The sequence below is a fragment of the Trachypithecus francoisi genome, unplaced genomic scaffold, assembly GCF_009764315.1.
Source record: "Trachypithecus francoisi isolate TF-2019V2 unplaced genomic scaffold, Tfra_2.0 Lachesis_group10, whole genome shotgun sequence".
Taxonomy (NCBI): Eukaryota; Metazoa; Chordata; class Mammalia; order Primates; family Cercopithecidae; genus Trachypithecus; species Trachypithecus francoisi.
The window spans coordinates 124,880,800-124,898,957 of NW_022681455.1; the positions used below are offsets into that span (position 1 = coordinate 124,880,800).

Consider the following 18,158-nt stretch of genomic DNA (forward strand, 5'->3'; position numbering starts at 1 on the left):
GCGCGTGCGCGGCAGTTGCCTTGGCGACCGGGGAAGCGTTGGGCTGCAACGACTAGGGCGCGAACGGCTGGCGAAGAAGGAAAACTGGGAGTCTCTGGCTGGGCTGGGGCCGTAGCTACGTCCACTGCGGACCAGGGCTCCCCACAGCTGCGAGGCGTTCGGTGTCGCCGAAGTAAACATGCATCCTAAACCCTCGGAGCCTGCGGCAGGTGGGGCAGCAGAGCTGGATTGCACGCAGGAGTCCGGCGTGGAGCAGTCTGCGGGTGACCACGGGAGCGCAGGCCCAGGGGGCTGCAAGGAAGGTGCCGATTGCCCCCTACGGAGGGTGGTGGGCAAGGGGCCGACACGGCTGGGCGCTCCAGCCCCCTTCCCACACCACATACCCGATCTTCACAGCCAAATAATAACAATAATAGTAACGGTAGCAGCCAACGCTCTGCAGTAGGGGCTTCTCTCCCCATTTCGTACAGAGGAGGAAATACTTAAGATACTTAAGGGATTATAAAACTTTCTCCAAACAGATAACCCTCGGCTAGTCAGTGACAGAATAGACTCGGCCGGGCGCGGTGGCTCATGCCTGTAATTCCAGTACTTTGGGAGGCGGAGGCTGGCGGATCATCAGGTCAGTCAGGAGTTCGAGACAAGCCTGGCCAACATAGTGGAACCCTGTCTCTACTAAAAATACAAAAAATGAGCTGGGCGTGGTGTCAGGCGCCTGTAGTGTCAGCTACTTGGGAGGCTGAGGCAGGAGAATCGCTTGAACCCGGGCGGCGGAGGTTGCAGTGAGCCGAGATCTCACCGTTGCACTCCAACCTGGGCGACAGTGGGAGACTCCATCTCAAAAAACAAAAACAAAAACAAGACAAAAACACCCACCAGACTCAGGCCCAGACAGTATGGGTCTCCAGAGCCCCAGCCCTTACCCACCACGCCATTCTCCCTGCTCCCAACTTTGATGCTTTAAATATATCCCTTTATTGCTATCAGCATGTAAGATCAAAGGCTTTCTCCCCCTCCAGACTGCATGTTGTGTCAGGGCAAGACATCCTGATTGAATTTGGAGTTTAGTCCAGTGCCTGACCTAGGGTAGAGAGTCCAAATGAAGAGTTGGTGGTTCTGGGGTCAGGGTGTGACCCCCTCACCAAAGTTTGCCAGAATGGACTTGAAAGATAACCTTCATAGCTGGGCGCAGTGGCTCACGCCTGTAATCCCAGCACTTTGGGAGGCAGAGGCAGGCGGGTCACCTGAGGTCAGGAGTTCGAGACCAGTCTAGCCAACGTATCGAAACCCTGTCTTTGCTAAAAACATAAAAATTAGCAGGGCGTGGTGATGTGTGCCTGTAATTCCAGTTACTTGGGAGGCTAAGGCAGGAGAATTCCCTGAACCGGGGAGGCGGAGGTTGCAGTGAGCCAAGTGGGAGGCTGAGGTTGCAGTGAGCCAAGATCACACCACTGCACTTTAGTTTGTGGGCAACGGAGCAGGACTCTGTCTCAAAAAAAAAAAAAAAAAAAAGAAAAAAAAGGAAAGAAGGAAGGCCAGCTTCAGCTTCTGCTCCCACTAGACTAGACTTGGTGCCCTAAGGGAAACCTTTTAGTGATTAGATTAAAAAGCCACTTGATTTGTGTTCCAGTTTCTGAACCCAGGCAACAAATAAACCAGCTGATTTGTGTTCCAGGCAACAAATATATCTTAAGCATCAACTGTCCAGATGAACCTTGTATGAGGAGCCATAGGGAACTGGCATTGCTCAGTGGAAAGACACTGACCTTGGAGCCATTGACATTGGGTTCAGGTTGAGGCTTAGCAGCTGGCCAGCTTTATGGCCATTGGCCCAGAGCTTAATCTCTCGGAGCCTTAGTCTCCTCATCTGTAAGCTGGGATAATTATACAGGAGTATATGGAGAGAATTACAATTAAATGCTCCAGCATATAGTGGGCCATTATTAAATGGTAGCTCTTGTTATTAATTACATATTGATATTTATATATCGAGCGCTTATTCTTTATTTTTTCCACAAACATTTATCTGTTGCTTCCTGTGGCTGGGCATTCTATGCAAAATTGATGAGTTTAAGAATCAGTCCCCCCACACACAGCCTTTAGTCTTATTCACTAGACCACACAAACACAGAAAGCAGCAGACAACTGCTCTTTAAGTGCAGTTGAATTGGCTAATTTTGAATGACCTTTAAAAAAAATTATTCATTTGAATGTGCTCATGTTATTTTTATCAAAGATGTTCTCACTATTTTTGTTTCTTTTCATGTGATTTTCCTTTCGAAGATTTTTTTTAAGAGATAGAATCTCACTGTGTTACCCAGGCTAGATCTTCCTGCCTCAGCCTCCTGAGTAGCTGGGACTACAGGCGTGCTCCACTACACCTGGCTTGAGAAATTTTTTAAAAGGCAAAAGAACAAAGAACATTGAAACGAATACCCATGTTTTGCCAGCAAGAACGGAAAATGATTAACATTTTATCATATTAACTTGAAGTCTTTTTTAATTAAAGAAATAAGTTCCCCCCAAACAAAAAATAAATGAAAATAAATAAGGTCGGGCACGGTGGCTCACGCCTGTAATCCCAGCACTTTGGAAGGCCAGGGCAGGCGGATCACCTGAGGTCAGGAGTTTGAGACCAGCCTGGCCAACATGGTGAAACCCTGTCTCTACTAAAAATACAAAATAATTAGCTGGGCATGGTGGCAGGCGTCTGTAATCCCAGCTACTTGGGAGGCTGAGGCATGAGAATTGCTTGAACCTGGCAGGCAGAGGCTGCAGTGAGCTGAGATCCCAGCACTGTACCTGGGGGATAGACCAAGACTGTCTCCCCCCCCCCAAAAAAAGAAAGAAAACATTTCACATAAAGTTGGTGTTCCTTTTGTCCCCTATCCCCCACCTGATTTCTAATCCCATTCCTTTCCTCCCTTGTCCAGAATTTTATATGGATTCTTGCAAGCACTTCTCTATACATACATGCCCTGAAACAATGCATAGCATTGGTTTGCATATTTTTAATTTATGTACGGTATCCTGTGCTTATTGTGAAACTTGCTTTTTTCACTCCATATACGTTTCTGAGAATTATCCCTATGGATAGATGTACTTCTAGTGCATTCTTCTCAAAGGCAGAAAAGCAAGTCATTGTTTTATGTAACCAGTCCCTATGGAAGGACATTTACATTGTTAACACTTTTTGGCTTTTATAAAAAAATGCAGAAACAAATCTCTTTGTCCATGTTTTCTTGTGCACCTGTACAAAAGTTTTTATAGAGGACTATCTAGAAGTGAAATTTACATAGTCTTTGCCAGTGCTTTAAAAATTGTTATACCTTTAGGCCGGGCATGGTGGCTCATGCTCGTAATCCCAGCACTTTGGGAGGCCGAGGTGGGCAGAACATGAAGTCAGGAGATTGAGACCATTCCGGCTAACACAGTGAAACCCCATCTCTACTAAAAATACAAAAAAAAAAAAAAATTAGCCGGGCATGGTGGTGAGCACCTGTAGTCCCAGCTATTCAGGAGGCTGAGGCAGGAGAATTGCGTGAACCTGGGAGGTGGAGCTTGCAGTGAGCTGAGATCGCGCCACTGCACTCCAGCCTGGGTGACAGAGCGAGACTCGTCTCAAAAAAAAAAAAAAAAAAAAAGTTGTTTGCATTTAAAGATTACTAGTGTTTTTTTTTTTTTTTTTTTTTTTTTTTTGAGAGACAGGGTCTCATTTTATTGCCCAGGCTGGAGTGCAGTGCTGTGAACACAGCTCACTGTAGCCTCAACTTCCCAAGCTTGAGTGATCAACCTGCTTCAGCCCCACAAGTGGCTGGGACTACAGGCACGCACCACTACATCTGGCTAATTTTTTTTTTTTTTTTGAGACGGAGTCTCGCTCTGCCGCCCAGGCTGGAGTGCAGTGGCCGGGTCTCAGCTCACTGCAAGCTCCGCCTCCTGGGTTTACGCCATTCTCCTGCCTCAGCCTCCCAAGCAGCTGGGACTACAGGCGCCCGCCATGTCGCCCGGCTAGTTTTTTGTATTTTTTAGTAGAGACGGGGTTTCACCATGTTAGCCAGGATGGTCTCGATCTCCTGACCTCGTGATCCGCCCGTCTCGGCCTCCCAAAGTGCTGGGATTACAGGCTTGAGCCACCGCGCCCGGCCGCTAATTTTTGTATTTTTTGTAGAGATGGGGTTTGCCGTGTTGCTCAGGCTGGTCTCAAATACCTGGGCTCAAACAATCCACCTGCCTCAACCTCCCAAACAGTGGGATTACAGGCATGAGCCACCATACCCGGCCGCTAAAGAATACTGGTGTTCTATAGTAAAAGTGGATGGTCATTAACCAAGCTGAAGTTGGGGGATATTTTTTGGTATATATCTTGATCTCTACAGACCTGATCTCTTTTATTTTACAGAAGTTAATGATCCTAAGGAAATATGTGTGGGTTCTTCTGCCACATCCTACCAAAGCCAGCAGAAACAGAGTGGTGATAATGGGTCAGGTGGTCACTTCGCACACCCAAGAGAAGACAGAGAAGATCGGGTCCCCAGGTATGTGGGCATGCTGCCAAGTAGTGCACATTTACGGAGTAAGGTGGATGACGTGGCCGGGCGCGGTGGCTCAAGCCTGTAATCCTAGCACTTTGGGAGGCCGAGACGGGCGGATCACGAGGTCAGGAGATCAAGACCATCCTGGCTAACACGGTGAAACCCCGTCTCTACTAAAAACTACAAAAAACTAGCCTGGCGAGGTGGCGGCGCCTGTAGTCCCAGCTACTCGGGAGGCTGAGGCAGGAGAATGGCGTGAACCCGGGAGGCGGAGCTTGCAGTGAGCTGAGATCCGGCCACAGCACTCCAGCCTGGGTGACAGCGCGAGACTCCGTCTCAAAAAAAAAAAAAAAAAAAAAGGTGGATGATGTAATCACTCCCTTGTACAGATAAGGAAATAGAGGCTGGTAGAGACTGAATTGCCTGCCTGGTGTCTGAGAATGGAGTGAGGATGGCACTGCCTTTGCTGCACAACTGAGCGCACATTCTATTCAACTTTAATGCCAGACCTGCAGAGAGGAACAGCAGTAGTTCCTGATGACACCATTTAAAGTATTTTTTATTAGAACATACATTGCAATTTTTAGGCTGGGCACAGTGGCTTATGCCTGTAATACCAGCACTTTGGGAGGCTGAGGCGGGCGAATCACGAGGTCAGGAGTTTGAGACTGGCCTGGACAAGATGGTGACACCCCGTCTCTACTAAAAATACAAAAATTAGCTGGGCATAGTGGCGGGTGCCTGTAATCCCAGCTACTCAGGAGGCTGAGGCAGGAGGATCGCTTGAACCTAGGAGGTGAAGGTTGCAGTGAGCCAAGATCGTACCACTGTACTCCAGCCCGGGTGACAGAGTAAGACTCTGTCTCAAATTTAAAAAAAGAACATACATTGCAATTTTTAAGAATGCTGAAAATAGGCCAAGCACAGTGGCTCATGCCTGTAATCCCAGTACTTTGAGTGGCCGAGGTGGGTGGATCACCTGAGGTCTGGAGTTCAAGACCAGCCTGACCAACATGGTGAAACCCCATCTCTACTAAAAATACAAAAATTAGCCGGGCATGGTGGTGCATGCCTGTAATCCCAGCTACTTGGGAGGCTGAGGCAGGAGAATCACTTGAACCCAGGCAGCAGAGGTTGCAGTGAACTGAGATTGTGCCATTGCACTTAGGCCTGGGCAATAAAGTGAGACTCCATCTCAAAAAAAAAAAAAATGCTGAAAATAATACTGGATGAGGCCCTAAAATCTATATAAAAAAGAAGAAGAAAAAGAAAAGGAGAAAGAGAAAAAGAAGAACTTAAAATAGGTATCAGGCATATAGGATGTTACAGAATTTTGGGCAGGAATGGATGTGGTAAAGAACTGTGAGAATATATTTTACAGCTGACAATTTGCAATAAGCTTATTCATATTTTACATTTTAACAGAATGACTAAAAGTTCCCTGCAAAAACTCTGCAAGCAGCACAAGCTTTATACTACCCCAGCATTGAATGATACTCTGTATTTACACTTTAAAGGTAAGGCCCTAAGAGAGGAAGTGGTTCATGTCAGGTGGAAGGATTCTGTCTAGTGGTATAAAAAATTACTTGCAGGGATCATCTTTAGTTCTCAGAATGTATCTAAGCAGGACATTTCAGAGTTTAGTGGAGATTTATGGAAAAGGAATAACTTTTATTTCAAGAAAAAGTCTTGCCTGACCAGAGTTTACAAAGGAGCCACTGGCTATAGGAATACCAAGGAAACACATTATCTTTTATTGTTGTTTCCTAAGGAATTTTTTTCTTTTTTCTTTTCTTTTTTTTTTTTCAGATGGTGTCTTACTCTGTTGCCCAAGCTAAAGTGCAGTGGCACAATTTCTGCTCATTGCAGCCTCTGCCTCCAGGTTCAAGCTATTCTCCTACCTCAGCCTCCTGAGTAGCTGGGTTACAGGTACCCGCCACCACACCTTGCTAATTTTTGTATTTTTAGTAGAGGCAGGGTTTCACCATGTTGCCCATTCTGGTCTCAAACTCCTGAGCTCAGGCAATCCACCTGCCTCAGCCTCCCAAAGTGCTGGGATTACAAGTATGAGCCACTATACCCAGCCAGGACTTTAATTCTTCATACCAGAAAGTTAGTTTATAAGTACTTTGGGCTTGGGAGGTATATGTTGGGAAGGATTGCAGCTTGATGTTGGAAACAAATAATGAAGATCTTTGGGTGCCCCTTAGAATGGAGAGGCATGAGCAGGAGCCAGGGTTGGAGTCCAGTATCACATATAAATGGAAGCTCAGGGTCACAGACAGGGCTTTTCCCAGCCTGAGGGCTCCCAGCCTGTGCTGATGGGGTGACCAACTTGCTCATCAGTCCTCTCATTGTTCATTTGTTTCTTCAGTAGCTGTTTGCTGAGAGTCCACCGTGTGCCCAGCACTGCTCAGTGCTGAAAATGCACAGAGGGAACCGGCAACTGTGTCTTTGGTGTCCTGGGGGATGGGAGCAGCTATTGTGAGGATGGTGCCCTGGCAGGGAGATGCCCAAAGGGATCCAGGAGCACAAATGCCTCAAGGGGCCAGCACAACTCCTATGGGTCTCCTCACTCCAAAATTCCCCACCCAGCATCCAGGTGTAGCAGTGAGGAAGATGATGTAGGAGGACAGACCCCCGGGGGACTGATACTTAGGAGGCGGAAAGAAAAAAGGAACCAGTAAGTTTGACTAAGTAGAGACAGTCAGAGAGGTAGAAGAGCTAGGAGAGAGAGGTGCCCATATTAGTTATCTATTGCTACATAATTAACTACCCTGAAACGTAGCAACTTCAACTCATGATCTCACCCAGTTTCTGAGGGCTGGGAACTCGGGAGTCATTAGCTGGGTGGTTCTGGCTCAGGGTCTCTCATGAGGCTGTAGTCAGACTGTCAGCGCAGCCTCACTCATTTGATGGCTTGAGTGGGGCTGGAGAATCCACTTCCAGGCTCTAGGCCTCACCCTCATAGCTGTCAGCCAGAGGCCTTAATTTCTCACCACATGAGCCTCTCCATGGGAGCTGGCTTCCCTTAGAGCAAGTTACCCAAGAAAGGAAGCAAGACCAAGACAAAAGTGGAGGTGACACTTCATCACTCCATTGTATGCTGTTGGTGTCAGGATCCACTCCTGTCTTACTGCATTGCTAACATGAAGGCATCGATACTAGGAGGGTGATCCAGAGAGCCTGAGGAGGAAGCTTGGAAAGGGGTGCAGGGCCCATGGGCCAGATGCCTTGGAATAGTCAAGGGCTAAGAGGACTGCCAATAGCGTATAGCAATTAGGATCTTAGGGAGACTTGAGCCAGGTGGTTGCAGTGATGGGGGGATCCAGTGGTAGCAGCAAGTTGGAGATGGCTTGAACAGCAAAGGGGGAGGAGATGGGGTGAGAGCTAGAGCAAAGACCAGGGAGAAAAACCAGAATGTCAGAAACCAAGGGGACAAATAATCCAGTTTCTTCAACAAAAAACTGCAATGGAAGAAAGAGAGAGACACACACATACACACTCTAGGTTAAAAGTGACGTAAGGCCGGGCGTGCGTCTGTTGCCTGTGATTCCAGCAATGTGGGAGGCCGAGGCAGGCAGATCAGGAGTTTGAGACCAGTCTGGCCAACATGGTGAAACCCTGTCTCTACTAAAAACACACACACACACACACACACACACACACACAAAAGCCAGATGTGGTGGTGCATGCCTGTAATCCTAGTTACTTGGGAGGCTGAGGCAGGAGGCGGGCTGCAGTGAGCTAAGATTGTGCCACTGCGCTCCAGCCTAGGCGACAGAGCAAGATTCTGTCCAAAAAAACAAAGGTTGGCTGGGCGCAGTGGCTCACACCTGTAATCCTAGCACTTTGGGAGGCCAAGGCAGGCAGATCACCTGAGGTAAGGAGTTCGAGACCAACCTGGCCAACATGGTGAAACCCCATCTCTACTAAAAATACAAAAATTAGCCAGGTGTGATGGCGGGTGCCTGTAATCCCAGCTACTCAGGAGGCTAAGGCAGGAGAATCACTTGAATCCGGGAGGTGTAGGTGTAGGGTATAGTGAGCCGAAATTGTGCAATTGCACTCCAGCCTGGGCGACAAGAGCCAGACTCCATCTCAAAAAAAAAAAAGTGACTTAAGAGACATCCACTAATGACAAGGTTCGGACCTTATTTGTGTGTTGATTCAGGCAGTAAACAGTTTGGAAAAAAAGACAACAAAGAAGTGTGACCAGTTACTGGCTATTTGATGACATTGAGGAACTGTTGTTGAGACGTCACAATGGTGTTGTGCCTATCTTAAAGACGTAAAGACAAAAAAAAAAGTTCCTATCTTTCATAGATACTGACTTCAGCACGAAGACCTTGGAGTAACATGACAAATACTTCCGCTATAAAAATTTTTGTGGAGAGGGTTTGCAAGGAGGGAGAGCATCAGGAAGACTAGCTAATTGATGCTGGGCTTAGTACGTAGGTAACGGGATGACCTGTGCAGCAGACTACCATGGCACACACTTACCTATGTCACAAACCAGCACATCTGGCACAGGAACCCAGGAACTTAAAATAAAACTTGAAGAAATAAAATAATCAAAATTTTTGTGGAAAAAAGATAGGATTTTAAAAAGTCTATCTATACAATACCTATGTTTAAGTGTATTCTATAACTATTTTAAATATTATGTATGCTCATAGCAAGCTTGGAAGGCGAGAGAGAAAAATGAAAACGATTATCTGTTGGCAGGAACATGGGTGCATTTTTGCTCACCACTGATATGAAAAATTTGTAATAAAAACTTTTTCAGGCAACGAAATAAAGAACTTTAAAAAGTGTTGGTAATAGTAGGTAAAGCATGAATTACACATTGATGATGAGTTACTAAAGGAAACTGAAACGTTTGTTTTCCTAACCCTAAATTTGGCTCATAAAACTGAAAAAGAGAACAAAACAAGGCCTACAGTTTGCACCAGGGTTAGGCCTGGTGGGGGCATTTTCAGGGCAGGTTTACCCCCCACTGCACCCCCACCTCCACCCACTCCCTACCATGAAGGCAGCAGTAGGCTCCACCCTTTCAGGTGGGTGATTCCAGCAGAAACACTATTGTTCTTTTCAGCAAGACCCCCTGGGATGCATCAAAGTTGGTCTTGCTTGGCTAAGTGTGGCCACCCCCGAATGAGTCCCCATGACTCTGATAGGCTGCCCAGAGAGCCGTCAGGTGATATTAGGAGAAGGATGGTTCCTCCAAGAAAAGTTGTTACTAGAGGAAGGAGGTGTGGATGGCTGTTTTGAGCAGACTAAGATACCATAGCCTGGGTGGCTTGTAAACAACAAAAATGTATTTCTCACAGTTCTGGAGGCTGGAAAGTCCAAGGTCAAAGGACTGGCAGATATGGTGGCTGGTGAGAGCCTGCTTTTTTATTCTCAGATAGCACTTTCTTGCTGTATCCTCATGGAGTGAAGATGGCAAAGGAGCTCTCTGGGGCCTCGTTTATGAGGCCACTAATCCCATTCCTGAGGGTTCTTCTCTCGTGACCTTATCACCTCCCTAAAGTCCCACCTCCTAATACCATCACATTAGGGGTTAGGATTTCAATGTATGAATTTTGAAGGGACACAGATATTCAGTCCCTAATAGTAGGCAAAAACAAGGGTGACCATGACCCCTCTGCCCTGTGAGTAGGAGCTGAATTCCCATGTGCTTCCTCCTTGTTAGGTTTTGATCGCATTGAGAACCTGGAAGAGTACACAGGGCTGCGCTGTCTCTGGCTGCAGAGCAATGGAATACAGAAAATCGAAAACCTGGAGGCGCAAACCGAGTTGCGTTGCCTCTTCTTGCAAGTGAACTTGCTCCATAAGATCGAGAACCTGGAAGCTCTGCAGAAACTGGATATTCTTAACCTCAGCAACAATTACATCAAGACCATTGAAAACCTCTGTAAGAGTACCCAGGAAGCAGTGTGCCTATTTGCCATGTGTCCATCACTTTCCCCTGAGGGAGCTTCTAAGATTTTATATTATGGGCAAGAAGTGTTTTTGGTTTTGTTTTGCTTTGCTTCTTTTTGAGACAGGGTCTTGCTCTGTCACCCAGACTGAAATGTGGTGGTGCAGTTACAGCTCCCTGCAGCCTTGACCTCCTGGTCTCAAGCAATCCTCCCACTTCAGCCTCCCAGGTAGCTGAGACCACAGGCACGTGCCACCAGACCTGGCAAGTTTTTCTACTTTTTATAGATATGGGGTCTCACTATGTTGCCCAGGCTGATCTCAGACCTCCGGGGCTCAAAAGTTTCTCCTGCCTTAGTCTCCCAAAGTGCTGGGATTACAGGTATAAACCCCTGCACCTGGCCCAAGAAGCATTTTTATGCCTTTGTTTTTGACTTCTGCTGACCTTACCTTCCAGCCTGCCTCCCAGTCCTGAACACACTGCAGATGGCCCACAATCACCTGGAGACCGTGGAGGACATTCAGCATCTACAAGAGTGCTTGAGGCTTTGTGTCCTTGACCTTTCACACAACAAGCTGAGTGACCCTGAGATCCTGAGCATTCTGGAAAGCATGCCCGATTTGGTAAAAACAAAAAAGCAACGAAAAAGCACCACAGGAAACCATTTCTATTATTTTCATCAAATATCAAGTCCTTTTGTCTTTTTTCTCCTTCCTGCCTTCCTTCCTTCCCTTTTTCACACTTTTTTCCTCTTTGTGTTTTTAGCTGGAATATCTGAAATGCCAGATGCCATATTATTTTACCCTCAAACAGTTCAGTGTGTACCTCTGACAGATAAGGCCTTTTTTTTTTTTTTTTTTGAGACGGAGTCTCACTGTTGTCACTCAGGCTGGAGTGCCATGGCACGAACTCGGCCTACTGCAACCTCTGCCTACGGGTTCAAGCAAATCTCCTGCCTCAGCCTCCCGAGTAGCCGGGATTTCAGGTGCACACCACCACACCCAGCTAATTTTTGTATCCTTAGTAGATTCAGGGTTTCATCATGTTGTCCAGGCTGGTCTTGAACTCCTGACCCTAAGTGATCCACCCGCCTCAACCTCCCAAAGTAGTAGGATTACAAGCATGAGTCATCACGCTCAGCTACCACTCAACTGATTTTTCAAGGAAACCAGGTCCTCTGTCTGGTGTTATCCACATTCTGGATTTAGCTGACTGCATCCTTGTGGTGCCACTTAACATGTTCTGCTGGGCCTGGTATTTCCTGTAAAATGATATCGGAGTCAGAGACTGGGTGGTATTCGGGCTCAATATTTCACCTTGAGGTGTGCCAGGTCCTTCCACTGCCGGTTCCTCACATCAGGGAGCATGTGATGCCTGCTTGCTTTTCCTTTTGTCATTTTAAGATTCACTAGTGGGTTCAGATGTTGTCAGCTTTATCCAGCCATTATCAAGTTTCCCATCAGTCCTTCTCCCAGTTATTTCAGCAGTCACTGATGAAAGTTGCCTAGATGAATTATTTAATGAGGAGTCACACAATGACAACTTTCCAGTTCTCTCACTGTCTCAGCATTTGTTAGTTAGAATGCGTCAGCTAGAATGCTTCTACAAAGAGCTTTCACTCACCAACTAGTGGTTCATGCAGTTCATGCAGAAAAGGCCAGAATCAATGTTTGGCCCTTTTATTTATTAATTTTCTTTTTCTTTCCTTTCTTTTTTTTTTTTCTTTTTTTGACAGGGTCTTGCTCTGTCACCCAGGCTGGAGTGCAGTGGTATAATCATGGTTCACTGCAGCCTCGACCTCCCAGGCTCAAGCAATTCTCCCACCTTAGCCTCCAAGTAGCTGGGAGCACAGGTGCACACCACCACGTCCGGCTAATTTTTATATTTTTTGTAGAGATGGGGTTTTGCCATATTGCTCAGGTTGGTTATTTATCAATTTTCAGTAAAATGAATTGAGACCCTAGCAACCTCTCATGGCGACAATGAAGCCTTTCTTTTTTTAGTATCATTATGAATGCATGCATTTATATATACAGTATTTGACAAGATTTAACTCTTTTTTTTTTTTTTTTTTTTTGAGACGGAGTCTCGCTCTGTCGCCCAGGCTGGAGTGCAGTGGCCGGATCTCAGCTCACTGCAAGCTCCGCCTCCCGGGTTCCCGCCATTCTCCTGCCTCAGCCTCCCGAGTAGCTGGGACGACAGGCGCCCGCCACCTCGCCCGGCTAGTTTTTTGTATTTTTTAGTAGAGACGGGGTTTCACCGTGTTATCCAGGATGGTCTCGATCTCCTGACCTCGTGATCCGCCCGTCTCGGCCTCCCAAAGTGCTGGGATTACAGGCTTGAGCCACCGCGCCCGGCCGACAAGATTTAACTCTTGCAGTCACTTTAACTTTTCATGTTCAAATTTTCCCATCCAGGTGAGGTATGGTGGCTCATACCTGTAATCCCAGCACTTTGGGAGGCCAAGGTAGGCAGATCACTCGAGGCCAGAAGTTTGAGACCAGCCTGGTCAACATGGTGAAACTCTATCCCTAATAACAATACAAAAATTAGCTGGGTATGTTGGTGCACGTCTGTGATCTCAGCTACTTGGGAAGCTGAGGCATAAGAATTGCTTGAACCCAGGAGGCGTTGCAGTGAGCTGAGATCTCACCACTGCACTCCAGACAGAAAGAGACGCTGTCTAGAAAAAAAAAAAATTCTCATCCTTTGGCTTGCTTCCCATGTCCTTTTAAGTCCTCTCTAGTAACTTTGACAGCTTCCTTGCTGCTTAGTGTCTATGTGTTGTCATGTGTACTAGGAAAAAAATACTAAAACTAGTACACAAAACCCTTGAGTTTATTGTATACCGCTTAGTGCGTTGATAAACAAGGAGAAAAGCGAGTCAACTGAAAGCAAATCACAGTTCAGGAACAATCTGTAGCATGTACTAACAAAAGACTAGTTTAGAACTGCAGGGCATGGTGAGAATAGAAAGCTCTATTATATTATAATCCTCCCATTTGTTCGTTTTTGTTTTGGCTGGGGTTGCCATAAGTACTGGGTGGCTTAACCAATAGAAATATATTTTTTCGTGGCTGGGTGTGGTGGCTCACGCCTGTAATCCCAGCACTTTGGGAGGCTGAGGCAGGCAGATCACAAGGTAAGGAGATTGAGACCATCCTGGCTAACATGATGAAACCCTGTCTCTACTAAAAATACAAAAAATTAGCCAGGCATGGTGATGGGTGCCTGTAGTCTCAGCTACTTGGGAGGCTGAGGCAGGAGAATGGCGTGAACCTGGGAGGTGGAGCTTCCAGTGAGCTGAGATCCGGCCACTGCACTCCAGCCTGGGCCACAGAGCTAGACTCCGTCTCAAAAAAAAAAAAAAAAAGAAATTTATTTTCTCATAATTCTAGAGACTGAATGTCAAGAGCAAGGTGTGGGCAGGGCTGGGTTCTCCTGAGTCCTCTCCTTGGCTGGTAGAGGGCCGTCTTCTCCCTGGGTCCTCACATGGTCCCCCCCTATGTGCTGTGTCCTACTCTCTCCTTCTAAGGACACCAGTCAGATTGGATTAGGGCCTACCCTAATGGGCTCATTTCAACTTCATCACGGCTTTAAAAGTCTTATCTCCAAATACAGTCACATTCTGAGGTGCTGAAGGACTTTAACATGTGCATTTTGATTAGGACACAATTCAGCCCAGAAGGAAAGCAGGTTGCTTTATATTAATAGTTGTTTTGTGACTGCATTTAAATCCTCCCCACACTGTGTACCCCTTTATTGCTGCCTGGGTGTATTGCTCCCACCGCCCCACCCTGTGCAGGGTAAGTCCCTTGAAAATAGAGCAAGAATGGTAAAGACAGCATGAGAATGAAGTTTGGGAAATGCTAAACTAACTCATTTACGATATCTTCAACAAAGAAACAGTTTAGATATGAAAAATATTCCATCAATTTAGGCAGACAGATTTTGAAATGGTTCACCCTCATGTTGCCTTAAGCATTCAACTTCTTTTTTTTTCTTTTTTGAGATGGAGTTTTGCTTTGTCACCCAGGCAGGAGTGCAGTGGCATAATCTCGGCTCACTACAGCCTCCGCCTCCTGGATTCAAGTGATTCTTCTGCCTCAGGCCCCTGAGTAGCTGGGATTACAGGTGCTCGCCACCACACCCCTCTAATTTTTGTATTTTTAGTAGAGATGGGGTTTAACCATGTTGGCTAGGCTGGTCTCGAACCCCTGACCTCAAGTGATTCACTCACCTTAGCCTCCCAAAGTGCTGGGATTACAGGAGTGAGCCACCAAGCCCAGCCGCTCTAAGCATTCAACTCCTTTGAGTTTCTTTTTTTTTTTTTTTTTTTTTTTTGAGACGGAGTCTCGCTATGTCTCCAGGCTGGAGTGCAGTGGTGCGATCTCGGCTCACTGCAAGCTCCACCTCCCGGGTTCACACCATTCTCCTGCCTCAGCCTCCCAAGTAGCTGGGACTACAGGCGCTCGCCACTACGCCCGGCTAATTTTTTATATTTTTAGTAGAGACGGGGTTTCACCGTGTTAGCCAGGATGGTCTCAATCTCTCAACCTCGTGATCCACCCGCCTCGGCCTCCCAAAGTGCTGGGATTACGGGCGTGAGCCACCATGCCCGGCCAACTTCTTTGAGTTTCTTAAGGCAATAGAGGAGGTGACAGTATTTAAAGATGGGGGAGGATGACAAGTGGGATTGCTGAACCCCTTCCTCCTCCCTGGTCCTAACTGACAGCAGGGAGAGCTGTAAGCTGAGGGAGAAGGGCCCTCCATCCTGCGGCACTCAGCAGAAGTAAGCGGGCACTCTCCATCCTTTCCCTTAGTCACTGCTGCTTCTCTGTCTAGCAGCTGTGTGCATTTTCTTAAAATGGATCCTGGCTGGGAAGAAAAGAAAATCAATTAGGCAGAGATTCATTTCAGTAAAAGAGGTTGGGTAGCAAAACTAATATAATCAACTGCTCTCAGAAAAAGCCTCAGAAAATGTTTTCCAGTATTGTTCCGGAGGGACAATGAGATCTAAGGTCTGAAGTTCAAGTGGAGGAAAGGGCTGCTGAATGATCTAGATGCTCTGATAGCATGAGAGCGATGGAAACCTTCCGATTTCTCCCATCAAGTCACCAGGACGTGATATTAGCACTTCTCTAGATTTTGTTCATTTATTCTTAGTGCCCAGCACATATCAAGTAATTCAGTCGCATCTTTCAGTAATCATTTTGGTTCTGCTTGTCTTCTGGCAGCGCGTACTGAATTTGATGGGAAACCCGGTTATCAGAAACATTCCTAATTATAGAAAGACAGTCACTGTACGACTAAAGCACTTAACATACCTGGATGATAGACCGGTGTTTCCAAAGGACAGGTAAGAAGAGAAAAGCCTTCTGATCACATTTTAATGTTTAATAGTTGACCATGCTTAATATTAAACTTTTAAAATTTCTGATTCTTGAGCAATTTCACATATCAAAAACGTTCTTTGGAAATAGGCTTGATGGCTACATAACTGACTATAATGGAAATGTAAGCACTTATTCATAGATTTTTATATTCCTTTGATAAGTATCTTTGTATTGGTGGTTTACCTCTTTGCTGATGAGTTCCTTGGAATGGAATTTTGGGAGTAGCATCACTGCATTGAAAAATGCGGTTTCAGACTTTGTAAAAACTCTTACACATATTTTCTAGTTGTTTTCTAGAGTGTGTGTACCAATTTACAACCTCACAAGACATAACCATGAGAAGAAATCTTTGCCAAGTTAGTTAATGGGTGAAGATAGTACCCCGTTGTTTTAAATTGCCATTTTTGGATAATTGATGAAGTTGGGCATTTTTTTCACTGTTACTGGACACTTATATTTCCTCCTTTATGAATATTCTGTCCGTGACTTTTTCCAAGTTTCTTTCTGAAGTGATTTTCTTACCGATTTGTAAGAGCTTCTTTAATATTAGGAACATTGTACCCTGGACTGCCATGTTTATCGTCACTGCTTTTATCTGTGTTTTTAACTTACTTTTAAATTTAGATCAATTTAGTAATTCTAATTAGAATAAAATATCAGTCATATAGGCTACTTGATGAGAAGTACAATCTGAATTTTGCGTTATACGACATTTAAGATCAATGTAGCTTGTAATATGTTTTTAAACTCACAAATTTAAATCAAACTAACAAATATTTCCAATAGAGCTTCCACTTTAGCCAGGTAAGAAAACAAGACCTGCTTCTGAGAGGTTCAACAGAAATTGACCCAGCTCCCTGGGCCCCAGGTCTGGGGGTGGTGAGGACGGGGAGAGCAGCCAGTGTGCAGGGGCCTGACTCCCAAGCCAGCTCTGCAGCCACGAGCTACGTTACGACCTTGGGGGAGCTCCCTAACCTCCCTGGGCGCACGTTCCTCATCTGCAGAGTGGGGATGAGAATATTGTTGCCACAGGGTCGTTGTGAGTGCCTGTGAGCAACATGCAGGACTCTGAGCAGGTGCTGGGCTCCTAGGAGTGAACCAGTGGGAGCAGCTGCCACTGAAGAGGCTGCCCCCGCCCCGGGGGCCATGCTGAGGAAAGTAACGTGGATGTGAGCAATAGGAGCCACTGTCCTTTACAGCATAGCCCAAGACTTCAGCTCAGGAGTCAGATTAACCTGGCTTGAATCTTTTTTTAGAGACAGGGTTGTACTCTGTCACCTGGGCAGGAGTGCAGTGGCGCCATCACTGCAGCCTCAAACTCCTGGGTTCACACAAGCCTCCTAAGTAACTGAGATTACAAGCGTGCATCACCAAACCCAGTTAATTTTTAAGTTTTTTGTAGAGATGGGGGTCTCACTATGTTGCCAAGGCCAGTCTCAAATTTCTGGCCTCAGGTGATCCTCCTGCCTTGGCCTCCCAAAACTCTGAAGCTCCCAAAGCCTCACAGGCATGAGCCACCACACCCCTGGCATTGAATCTTAATCCAACCACTGACTAATTGTTTGACACTGGGTACTTGCTGTCATCTAGGATGCAGCAGGCATGTGCTCACCTGTCATTAACGCACTCTCCATGACCTATGTAAATAGTGCCTTCTCCACTTGATGTCTCTTCGGCCTGATTTAATTTCCTCTTAGGACACATCAGCCTCTGACATTTCTTTGTTTAGGATCTGTCTTCCCCGACTAAAAGGGCTCCTCTAACAGAGATGAGCTCGTACACTCACTGCTGGGTCCCCAGCCTCTAGAACGGTGCCTGGCACGTAGCAGGCAACAGAGAGGCCTCTGCTGGCTGTCTGCTCTGAGATCAAAGGGTCTGAGGTTTTCTCACTGTGTGGTAAATGGACTGGAACATGGCTTATTCTCCTTAGCATTTTCTGTCTCAGTGACTCGTGGTCTTTCTCTGCTATAGTATACTGTGCAACAGCCTGTCCGAGTATTTCCAAACCCCTGTACCTTTGATTTTACAGCAGGGATCTGCTGCTTTTCTCTGAAGGTAAGCCTCCTGTTTTTAAACCACCAGACTTTATTTTTCAAATAACAACTTTGTTGAGGTATTATTCACATCCCATACAGTTTATGTATTTAAAGTGTACAGTGTGGCTGGACGCAGTTGCTCACGGCTGTAATCCCAGCACTTTGGGAGGCTGAGGTGGGTGGATCACTTGAGTTCGGCAGACTCCCTCTCAAAAAAATAAAAAATAAAATAAAAATATAAATATAAAACAGTGTACAATGCAAT

The 18,158-nt window shown here is 46.1% G+C and overlaps 1 protein-coding gene across 1 annotated transcript in view; it reads left to right on the top strand.

Annotated features, from left to right (window-relative positions):
- Positions 1-2: 2 nt before the first annotated feature.
- Positions 3-18,158, top strand: part of DNAAF1 (dynein axonemal assembly factor 1) — a 33,606-nt gene continuing 15,450 nt past the window's right edge. The window contains 6 exon segments of the mRNA XM_033219157.1: positions 3-302; positions 4,403-4,538; positions 5,961-6,052; positions 10,234-10,455; positions 10,918-11,084; positions 15,699-15,820. Of these exon segments, the coding sequence (XP_033075048.1) occupies positions 179-302; positions 4,403-4,538; positions 5,961-6,052; positions 10,234-10,455; positions 10,918-11,084; positions 15,699-15,820 (863 nt within the window). The 5' untranslated portion in view covers positions 3-178.